The following is a 12149-nucleotide window of genomic DNA, read 5'->3' on the forward strand; positions in this document are numbered from 1 at the left end:
CCAAAAGAACTCACCACCTTGACTGCGCATAAGCTCCACATTCCTTGTACAGAGTAAGAGTTTTCTTCTATCTTCTCAAAAAGTTATCTTGAAGTTAAAAGCAGTTTCCTCATCAAGTGATTTTACATTAGCTAACATAATCTAGCACAAGAAGCAGTGGAAAGAGACTTCTGCTCGTGTATGGATGACATTACAAGATACTGCCAACCTTACTTTGGGCATGCCACCAGAAGGGGCTGCAAAACTCTCCAGCCCAAGTAAGAAACAAAGTATGGCTGGAAAGCAGAGAGGAAGCAGAAAAGTTTCAGATCAGGGTGACCACCAGCTATTCTCATTGTGTTCAAGTGTTTAGAGTTAATAGATGCATCTGTGTTAGAACTGTATTTGCTCAACACCCCTCATCCACCAGGCTGGTCACCCAGTTGCAGATGGAGATGAGGTTGGTCAAACACAACCTGCCTTTCATCAACCCGTGCTGGCTGGGCCTGATCCCCGGGATGCCACGCACATGTCGTGTGATCTCACCCAAGCTGATTTGGTCTGTAACTTTCCCTGGTACCAAGATCAGGCTGACAGGCCTGTGGTTCCCCAGATCCTCCTTACAGCCCTTCTTGTAGATGGAAGTCACATCAGCAAGCCTCCAATACTACGTGTATCTCACATAGTAGCCCACGTTTACCTCCCTGTCTTCCTCCACATTGTGTCCAGTAGGTCCAAGGTGAGTGGGCCAGAAGGAAAACTCCAAATTGTGAGTTATTCATGTTTAACTTTTACATCTTCTAAACTCTCAAAATGAAATTAATGCATCACCGTTGTCCTTTCCATAAGATCACTCTAGATACTTTCCATTTAGAACCACCATGGAGAAAAGAAGTAACTTGAATGCTACCTGGAATTGTTAATGGCAAGAGTTCATCAATTACTGTGGATCTGCTTGTCACGCAAAGAAAATTCACGCTATTAACGCAGACTTTAACTACTCTATTCAACATTACAAAATCATACCAAGATTCAGATTCAATAAATCTATGTGTCCCAGTTCCTCATCTAACTGGAGCAGCTGTTTTACAGAAAAAGTGATACTGATACAATGAAAAAAACAATTTAAAAGCAGACTTTGTAGGTTTAGAACTCATTTGAACTCCAAAGTTTTCCTCTAATTTGTTTTACAGCTTATACTTACTATTAGACACATTTGATGTTCTAATTGAATTTCTTGTAAAAGAGATTGATGGACGTAAGAGGACAGAGAGAAGTGCAGAGCAAAAGGCATATAGTAGTGACCTTGAAAAGAGGTAAGCTCTGTAACACCAAGCCTTAGACCAGTTAAGTTTCTGTAGATTAAAACCTGTACTTGCAGCAATAATTCTTCTAAAGCACTTGTCACCATGCCACATCAGATAATGTTTCTTACGTGAGCAGACAGAGAGAGATGACCCTTCTGTGCAGCAACTAGATTTCAGTGTAATCTAGCACACAATCTCCAGACAACAAAGATTCTGATAATAGCCACTGTAAGATTCTAAAACAACTTGTTATTCAGGTAGATGGAAGGATATTCAGAAGTGATTCATCTAAGTCCTAAAAGTTTCAGCCTAGCTCCAAGGTCACAATCAAGGCAGATGATGCATCTAGAACCTGTTTTCCACTGTGCTTACCTTTAATTTGTAACAAGCACTCCTTTTGTTTTTTTTTGTTAAGACTGTATTTGAGATGATAGTACTTTCTATCAATTAGTCCAAGTAAAATATAGATATGCAGCAGAAGGGAATCACAGTATTCATGCTCTTCTGCCACTCTTATATGACTTCCATTGCAAGAAAAGTTGCACAAAAAGCCCTCTAGCGTGAATGACCAGTCTTGTCTTTTCCTTGCTACATTAACAAAGCTGAAGGACAGTAGCAACTGAAGCATTTTGTGTTCTTCTCTCACTAAGAGATGAGCTACCAACAACTGCTATTATTGCTAACAGTGATTATCAATAACATTTTACCTAAGTCATAAGGCAACTTTCTGAAAAGACTGGAGATCAGAGGGCAGAAATTAATGGAAAAGCCTCAGTACCACCTCCATCTTCACTGGAAAGATTGTCAAGATGGGCCAGTAATGATTTTTCTTAACAGCAGAAGGTTTCTTGTTGTATTCTAACACTTAATCAGCAAACTAAAAAGAAAGCATTTAAGAAACATAACTGTTCAAAACTCATATGCCCCAGAATCAATGTGCAACTGGAAACTACTCACAACATAAGCATATGCTTCTGTAACTGGAAATGTGATGCTGTGATAGTGGCCTGCACAGCAAGTGGATTGGTTGAACACACTAAGTACTAATTACATGGCACAATTCTCCTCTCCTCCCTTTGCTTTATTGCCTATCAACAAACTGAAGCTTTGAAAACTCCAAGGTGCTTTTTGTCAAACTAAGAATTCTATGGCAGTAATTCTAAATGGATGACTGAAGTTTTCAACCATTTTTCTTACATAACAGCCATATCAAACTATATTAAAAAGAACAGAACAACCTGAAGAAGTTTGCTCTAATCCTGATTTACAGAACCAAAAGCTAACAACTACTCCTTAACGTCAAATTCAAGTAATTTCTCATCTCTAAGTAACTCCCCATCACATTTAAGGACAATGCAACTGATTTTTTTCTCCCAAGGATATTGCACAAACTTTCTATGAGGACCTGATGGTCAACGCACACATCTGTTCCCAGCAGGTATTCCTTCATATACAGACTTCAAATTCTTTACCCATCTTCTAAAAACAGTAGAAATTGAGAATACTGGTAACTAATTCGTGAACAGCTTCTCAATTGTCCACAGCACTTTATTTGAACCCACTTAAAACTGGCAGTAAATAAGCACGTCACAGCTTTATAAAAGTAGGACTTGAACAATTCAGTAAGACACTAAATTTAAAAAAGAAGAAAAAAATTTACCTTCTCTAATTCTTACCTGAACTGCGCTTTGATGTTGCTAGGGCTTGCAGATCTGGTCTGAATTTCTTTCTCCTGTTTTTCTCGCAGAATCCTCTCAGCCAATAAGAAGTACGTAGCAGTGATGTGATTGTATTTGTTAGTTTCCAGTGCCCTAGGGAAACAACAAGAAACAAACCGTACATCAGTGGCTTCTAAGAACTGGACACGCAGTTTGCACATCTTGCTGTATTTCTTAGGCACAGCACCTGGCAAACACAACTGTGTCTTTCTGATACCCTGACAATTGTCTTGGTCTTCCTAAAAATAAAGAGCCAACAGGTCTAGTCAGTTCACTTTGGGTGAATGAGAATATTTTTAGAGTGCCATTCTAAAAGAAATTAATTCTTCCTTTGCTGACCGTACTTGAAAGAACAAAACTGTATTTTGTTAATGTTATGCACCAGCAGCAGGCTTTCCCATTGGCATATACACAACGTTCCAACACTCATTATGTAGCAACCAGATGAAAACCTTCCATTATCTTACAGCTGTCACGTTAACTTCACAATAACATTATACTCCTAATCCCAACATAAAGGACACCAGCAGCTAAAAACCTAAGTAGTGACCCTGCTGTTTTGTTATCTCTTTTATTTTTCTCCCCCTCTCCTCAATGTTAAGGTTTTAAGAGTTTTTTCCAGGTCAAACATGAACAAATAGAAAAAACAGCTACACCCTCTTTCAATGCATTGAATATTGTGAAGAGTTGGGGTTTTTAATCTGTTAGAAGAAACTATGCAGCTTTCTAGTATGCTCACTCAGTGGCAATGACGATTTTGCATTACACAGACATAAGAAATAGTACTTTGAATTACAAAGATCCATGTATATGCCAGCATACTGAAGGAAAAATGTTGGAATTTATCACCTCTACATATGCATGCGGACAGGCATAACTAGTATGGATAGGTAGCACAAGTCAAAGCATGGATTTCAAAGCAAATTTGCTTAAGATTGCAAAGTGTTGCAGGAAACAAACACTGTTCCAAAACACCTCCTTGAAGTTTTGCCTAAAACTGGATCCATGTCAGTACTTCTCATGCTAGAATGCTCTCAGAGAGCAAGATTGTAACACTTCGTTTGATAACTGAATGGCTTGACATTTCAACACTGAAACACCCAGGTCACCAGTGTTGTATCTGGTACGGTGGCACAAAATGCACTTCATGTAGGAGACAGAGAACTTACTCCACTATAGTATCTCGGTCTGCAATGTCACCAAGAACCATGCGCTGTATTATGCTGTTGTGTTCCTCCTCGGACAGATTTTTGTATGACACAAGAGGAATGTTGTACTTTGTTGCAGGGGAAGGGTCAACTCCTTGGAGCCACGCATGGTTCTCAATCTCTTCCAAAGATGCCCTTCGCTTCGGATCTCTCTGCAACATCCGTGTAATCAGACTGTAAACAAAAAACAGATCTAAACAAAATGCACTTGCATGTTTAAAAGACAACCATTGTAACAGCAGCACTGGAAAGAACTTTGCTGTCAGCCCAAATAGGTCCTCAGCAGTCTCTATGTAAGCAGTGTGGTAAGAAATTATTCTCAAACAAGTTCCAAATATTGCTGAGCTGAAACTATTTATTTATTTAAAACTACAAATACCATAAGCACTACAGTTTTCATTTGCTATGCTTAGATTCCTAACATCTGATTTGCTGTTGTTTGTTTTTTTTAATGTTTGTATGGCAGCTGTGACAGATGGCCTACAGGCTGGTCTGTACAATAATAGAAATATAATTTCCTACTATTGCTGCTGTCAACAAGATTGTAGAGTGGCAAAATAAGCAGAAATGTTCTATTCTGAGATCGCCTGTAAGACATTTGTTTCTTCTGCATCTGTGAAAAGACAGTGACCTCTTCCACCCTTAAAAACAACATCTAGGATGAAGTAACAAACATACTAACAGGTTGACGCTGAACGTTTGCAAGTGCTGGTAGGGCAGTGCATAGACTCCTAAAGTAAGCAGGAAAAGATGACTGTCACCTCCGTGAACTCTGTCTCTACTGGGAAGTTATCCAGGTGAGATGTCACTTGTATTACTATTTGAACACACACAGAACTAACTATGCAATTCATCTGACTCTTTTTAATGCCCTAGTAAAACACCAGCAGTAAGGTAGTAAAGTGCATCATAAATGCACCACAAGTGCCCTCCTGCTTCAGGCTTTCTTATGCATCCCAAAACATCGAGAATGTTTTCACTTAAAGCAGATGGTTTAGGCAGTTTCAGAGCCATTTCCCTAAGTAAACCTAACCTTCAGAGCACTTAGCTAACTGGCAATACATCACAGAGTGCCACATGCAGAAAGCAGATCTACTTGGGCCTTTAAGCAGATTAGCATTAGCCAGTATATTAAGCAAAAGAATCCAAAAAACAGGAAACTTCATGGCCCAAACACCACATGCAACATCTCACAAGATTCACTGGAGGCCAGGCTGGATGTGGCTCTGGGCAGCCTGGTCTGGTGGCTGGCGACCCTGCACATAGCAGGGGGGTTGAAACTCGATGATCACTGTGGTCCTTTTCAACCCAGGCCATTCTATGATCCTTTCTGACAGAATTCACTAATAAGAGCTTTCAAACTCTTCCCATCTTGTATTTTAAACTTCTTCTCGTTTGTAAATCTCTTCAAGTTGCTGAGAGCCCTGATAGGAGCTTTTCCATACCAGAAATGCTAGACACTATAAGACATGAAAACTCGTTACCATGTTGTGTTATGCATTCCTGGACTGCACAGGTTAAGAGCGTAGTGGTCATTTTGACCACAGTTATAACAAATTTCCTTCTCTGTCAAGGAACAGAATCTTAGATGTTCCTCTAGTCTTATGACTCTGACATATAGTAAAAGAACTGATGATGTCATTAATTGATCTTTACTGTATGGGCCAATATTAGAACATATAAAAAATAAAAAAGCAGCAGTGAATACTGCAGAAAAGCATCACATCAAAATGAGTCATGATTTTCAAGCAGCATATGGCATTTTGCAGATAGATGATTTTTCTCCTGTGATTGCCTAGAATGTTGGAGCTTCCATTTCAGCAGGAGATAAGCAAAGCTTGCTGTGATATTCTTGGGCTTTGCCACCTTGTATTCCGAACTGCAATCTAGAGAGACCATTACCTTTTTCACTCCTGCCACAAAGTACTCCGAGCAACACTTTGCAATTTGCCCAGCAAGAACAGTGGCCAAATCCAGTCAAGCCCTGAGCATCTTCTCTGATCATTTATAAAATGGATGACAGATGAATAAAGACACAATTTCACAAATGATGGAAAAGCCTACTGGCAAAAAAAATCATAGGAGTAACCTTTTCTAAGAACAAGTATAGGAAATAAAAAGATGCTATACTGCTGCCCAAGATACTCAGTCGACATGAGGAAATACTGAGAACTAAGGAAGAACACAAGTAGCTAGCAAAGAATATTTCCACGCTAATAAACTGCATGAGGACTCTCAGAGACAATGAAAATCCACTTCTATGAGTGCTTTCAATTCTTGGGTACTCTACTTACTCTTTACATTCTTTGGATACGTGAGGTGGCACCGTGTATTTGCAGTCCATTATCATAGTCAGAGTTTCGCTGTCATTTGCTTCTTGAAATGGCGGTTGTCCACACACCAACATAAAGAGGATGACCCCCAAACTCCATATATCTGTAAATATATAATTCATGCTTTAAAGTAATGGCTGAAAAAGTAGACATTATTACCATCAAAACTGATGTATTATTGAGATGCATCCTGAGTTTACTACTGTACTCTCGATTATCAGCATTACTTACAGAGTTTGCAATTCCTCTGAAATACAGCAGTTCCAGACTGACAGTTTTTATAGCTTATGAGGGGGGGAAAAAAAATCAGAATTCAATTCTTCGAAGATGAAAAGTATTGAGACATCACATCTTTGACAGCAAAACATCATTTAAAGCTGAAGATAATCCGGTCACTCAGAAGATAAGAGTTTATTACGCTTTCCTTCATAGGTAGGCACAGATTATTAAGAGAGATGTGTATTCAAAGCACATTCCTTTCTAACAGACTAGTGCAAACTGTTCTCCATCTTATTTGTTACCCTATGCAGTAAGAAATTCTAAAAGCCACTTACGACAATGAATCAGATATTTGTTTTTCCTTCAGGAGCAGTGACTTCTAAAAAGTTATTTGTTAATGCTAAGTAATGAATTAAATTCTCTCTGTAAAGCTGTTGTCTTACACATTAAGGACCAATCATTAAGACGTGTGTGTTCCAGTTGTCTTGCTTGCCTGGTTGGTTTTAGATATCTATTGAACATGTAATGAAGTTAACAGCTATCTCTACTAGGCTATGCAAATTTTCTTGTTTCCATCCAATTCTTCTTTTGTTCAATTCCAAAAGTGTTTACCAATTTCCTTGGTCCCCAATGAAATGACAAACCTAGGATGAAAAAGAAGCACTTCTAGGTATGAAGTGCTTTTGTTGGTTTCTACTTACTGGAAAGGCTAAAATTTACTTCAGTTCTTCATAAAGTTTGCCTAGAAAAAAAGCATTTCAGGTATCGCAATGCATTCAATACAGGAAATGTAGAGTTTGAAAAGTTTAAGCAACAAAAAAATAGTCAATCAAATGTACACTGTATATTTAGAATGCTCTTCAACTTCAGATGTCACTTCACACTATGGGAATTCCAGCAGCAGTTTTGGGCCTCAGACCCCAGCATTTCAGAGATCTGCACGCAGTAAAAGAAGCAAGCAGCAGATCCGAGGTAAGGGAAGAGGCAGAAAGCTCCTGAGGGAAGAGCAGCTGGCAGCAGCCGTGGGAAGCAGAGCACACAGCTCTGTCCTGGAGGAGCTGGGAGGGAACCGCGCTGCTAGCTGCCCAACTGCAGCTGGCTCTGTGCGGCCTGCACAAATACTTGACGTGCATTTAAAGCTGAGGGATGGCTACGGTTTTGTTTAAGAATGTAAATCACACATTCATCCCTAGCACAATTATTCATTTGGTAGTTACAACACATTCTTCGTATGGTTTAGCTGAGAGAGAAAAAGACGCTACAGGGTAATTTTCTTCAGAGCTCTAATTTGTACTAAGTGTATGCTATTAACTCCAACAATTATTTGATTTCTGTTATGCTACTTTAGGGCCTCGATCCTGTATGTGCCCAGCACTTGGAGGCCAGCACGCCAAGCCATGGAGACCTGCAAATTCAACTTCATTGATCACACTGCAAAGTCAGCGAGGGCTTTACTGCTTCACCAGCCCGATGCCAGAAAGCTGCACGGTTTGGAATGCTGAGACTGAAAGCCTTGCAAGGCAGAGACAACTTTACCTGAAGGTACACCTTGACTATTGTAAAGGTGCTTGCATCTTCCTGCTTAGTCTGAACGGAGCCAGAAGTCTCTGGCGCATTACCCATCTCCCACCAAGCAACAGGTATCAAAACCTCATTTCTGCAGGCACACGGAATGCGTACCATCACGCATTTCTATTAGCTGCCATCTTCTGTATGTCAGTGCCCTTCCTCGATTCCTACCCTTCCCTAAGGAATCGATTTTGCAATACAATCTATGTTGTGTTGTCAGTATTCTGTTCAGTGCCTCCCAATAAAATGCTCGGTGTCTCCTTCCAGCAGGAAGCGTTTCAGGAGGCACCACAGAGCTCTGTAATTACAGATAAATTATGTTTGCCGTAATAAAATTACACTGGCTAAGCTTAAGCCAAGACAAAAAATACTGGAGAGTGGAATAATTAAACCATAAATTAAAAATGAGCAGGCAAAAAGCTAGAACAGACGATTCCAAGAAACTGAGCTTAAAATATCAGAAGAGCCCCAAGAAGAGGACAAAAATAGCAGTGAGACAACAATTAAAGTGCCACAGAACCACACAGAGGAAACTCCAGCCGACTTCCGAGCGGCTCAGCTCACAGTGAGTACATACTGAGCACCCCTCAGTGTTCTCCTTTAGACAGCAGCGTCCAATCCATGCTCTGCCCAGCACACAGAACAGTGACACAGCACACTGTGCACCAGCTGTGTGGTTGGCTTTTATTGGACATATACATTCTTTCTAAAATTTGGGTTTGCAAGGATATGTGATGATAAATACTGCTTAAGTAACTTCTGGAAAATTGAAACACGTACATCCAGGTACTTGTAAAGAATCAGGAAGTCTAGAAGCAGAATTCAGTTCATTCTCTATATGCAAAGAAATAAGTGTTCAGATGCTGTACCAAGAGCTGTGGTTTAGTGGGAGGTACTGGTGAGAGGCGGATGGTTGGACTGGGTGATCTTGGAAGATTTTTCCAACCTTGGAGATTCTATGATTCTGTGTAGTTTATACATTAACATTAACATACTATTTGCATTAACAAATAAGAGTAATCATTAATCACGTATGAGAATTTTGTATCTCTTTCATTAGCTACTGTATTTTGCACCTCATGTTCACAGTCTCTCCTACAGTCTTTGGTACAGTGTATGATGTGCTGTGTTATTGAAAAGGCACTGCGTGTATGGAAGAAACTATGAACTAAAAACAGTGCTTAAAACTTTCTGCTTCATCTAGACGTATTATCTAAGGTATTTTGTGCTCTCAGTGAAGGACAATGGGTCAGCAGTGACCTCATTCTCACACAATACAGACAAAACTTATGCTTTTTCCTAACAAATACATATTTTGTTAGCCTCATCAGACACTCATCTATTGTGGCCAAGAAGTGGCCACATGCAGAAGCAATTGCATAACTTTTGCACACAACTTATTTTTATAGCTGTGGCCGAAGAACTTCACTGCATCTATACTCATGGCTACTAAAATTCCTGCTGTCAGGAATAGCTCAGACATGCTTAAGCAGATCCAAAGTACACTAATAACCAGGAAGAAGAGAACGCAATGAAATAGCATGCCTAAATAATTCTCATCTCCATGTGGAAAGACTTAACGTGTTCCCTCCTTATTTTTGCACAGACCTTAAGCCACATCAAACACCACCTTGAGGTCAGCTTCACAAACTCTCCAGCATCACATTATAGAAAGCATCTCCCCTCAGCTACAGAAGCAGAGCCAAGTGCCTGGATGGCTGCAGATGTATTGAGAAGATGTATTCAAGAGTTCTGCCCCTCCATAGGCAGTCTCTTCAATAAGATGTCCTAGCCTGTTCTCTGCATCAGTTTAACTAGATGCAGTTATTTCTTTGAAACACTACGTGCAACTACAGCCAAACCAGCCAACCACTTTGAAGAATGAGGCAACATCTTCAGTAAGGTTCTCTTTCTGATCTACTGCACACTGTTATCATGGCAGAGACACAATGGAAAGCATACGTGTTGCTGGAGCCCCACTATCTGGAGTGCATATCTGGAAAAGGATTAAGGGTTTTGATTCTTTTGCTAAGAAACGCTGACAATGTATTTAGTGAATTTTCCTGCAGCATTTGTCCTATTCAGAAACGACCTGAGCTCAGACTACATATCTTGAGTAACAGATTGATGCAGAAGTTTAATCCATATTCTTTTTTGGCTGTAAAAATAGAAGGCTGGCCAATCTCATTCTGTCTTCTGACACTCAGTATTTCAGGCAACATTCTATAGGTCTTATTAAAAAACTTGATCTCAGTAATCATTAGTCACAATAATGAGAAGGAGTGCTAACAGCAGGTGGAGATGATCCTGTAAGGCCTAAGCCAAACTCAGCACATTAAGCCCCTCACTGCATCAACAGCTTCCTTCTGCCCATCTAGAACAGCACCAGGCAGGTGTTTATTCAAGAAAAGCAAGAACTATAATAGTACTGATAGCATGAGCATGCTGAACTTCAACGCTCCATCTGAACCAGCACAGGGTTGTATCTCTGCTGTGAAGTCAAGTCACCACCCGTGTAAAAAGGATGATTTCAAGTGTGAAGGAAGTGGTAAAAAACTGCTAGAAAACAGGAAACGTAGAACTAAGTTTCAAAATGTGTTTGTTTGAAATACACAAACCTTGCAATAGCAAGGGAAGCACAGAAACGCTTTGTAAAGAACTGGACTATTCCACGGGATTTCAACCTATCCCACGAATTCAGACAAATGCTGCATGCAAAGTAGTGTAATAGCAGTATCTTGTTATTACAACCTAACACTGGATTTAACTGAACAATGGGATTTTTACTGGCAGATCTCCCTACGTTTACGTTTCCTGAAAAGACAAAAGAAATTCCTGCATGTTCTGCAATATTACAAGAGTTTTATTTTACGCCTTAAAGCCACTTGCAGCTGAGGGCTAGAAATCTTAGCTGCAAATATCTCTTTTAAAGTTAAGTGAGCCCATTGCCATCCCAACACATGATGAAGTTTGAATGTTTTCCTTTCCTCATTTTCAGCCTGACTCAATACTGAAATTCTCTAAATCTTTAACGCATTCAATTCCCAAATATTATTAAATTCCATCAAGTTTTAGAAGATTCAGCACATATTTGATCTTTGAGAAATACTGCCATTTATAATTCATCTTAAGCTATTCAAGAATGCAAAAAAAAAAAAAAAAAAAAAATCAACAAATGTGTTCTCTGCTTTTTTCTATTGGAGATCCATTGATGAAATTTTTTCTGTCAACTTCAGAAAACATAGAGCACAAACTTTAGGAAAGAATGGAAATGCTTTCTTCTTTTAGAGAGATGCTTTTGGTCTCCCACTTAGTGCAGTACCATATCACATTTTGGAAAACTCTGTTTCCAAAACAGTACCTGCAGTTAAGAATTTGAGGAGTGGTTGTCTTTGAGACATTACTAAGCTCAGAATTAGAGGTTATTTTATTACAGAGTCTGTTTACAGCATAATTCCCCACACAACAGAAACGTTCTCTGCCTTATTGCTTTCTGTTGCAGTAATCAGAGCTGTTCTATTATGTATTTCTATAATTATGAGAAAACTCGTCCGTTCTCTGGATCCTAAGGGAGATGGAGATTGAGATGAACTCAACTGATTGAGTGCCACTGTGAAGACTTACTGCTACATGCTGTCCTTACGCTGTACCCTGCCGATTTCTGCTCACACTGCAGGTGTAGCCAAAGCAGATCAGTTCCTTCTGCCAGGGAGACCACTTCCACTTGCAGAGCAGGCAACGCAGCCCGATCCTTACTCCTACAGCTCCAAGAGTGTTCTTGTGCTTTTGCAAAAGGAGGGAAACATCAAAACTGAG

General features: G+C 39.7%; 1 protein-coding gene across 1 annotated transcript in view; it reads right to left on the reverse strand.

Moving 5' to 3' along the window:
- The window catches only part of SNRK (SNF related kinase), a 38411-nt gene that overhangs the window by 4765 nt on the left and 21497 nt on the right, over positions 1 to 12149 (reverse strand). The window contains exons 4-6 of the mRNA XM_048951879.1: positions 6507 to 6648; positions 4174 to 4386; positions 2963 to 3097 (exon numbers count right to left, since the gene is read on the reverse strand). Of these exons, the coding sequence (XP_048807836.1) occupies positions 2963 to 3097; positions 4174 to 4386; positions 6507 to 6648 (490 nt within the window). The remainder of the gene's footprint in view (positions 1 to 2962; positions 3098 to 4173; positions 4387 to 6506; positions 6649 to 12149) is intronic.

This window comes from Lagopus muta, chromosome 7, assembly GCF_023343835.1.
Source record: "Lagopus muta isolate bLagMut1 chromosome 7, bLagMut1 primary, whole genome shotgun sequence".
In the NCBI taxonomy this organism is placed as follows: Eukaryota; Metazoa; Chordata; class Aves; order Galliformes; family Phasianidae; genus Lagopus; species Lagopus muta.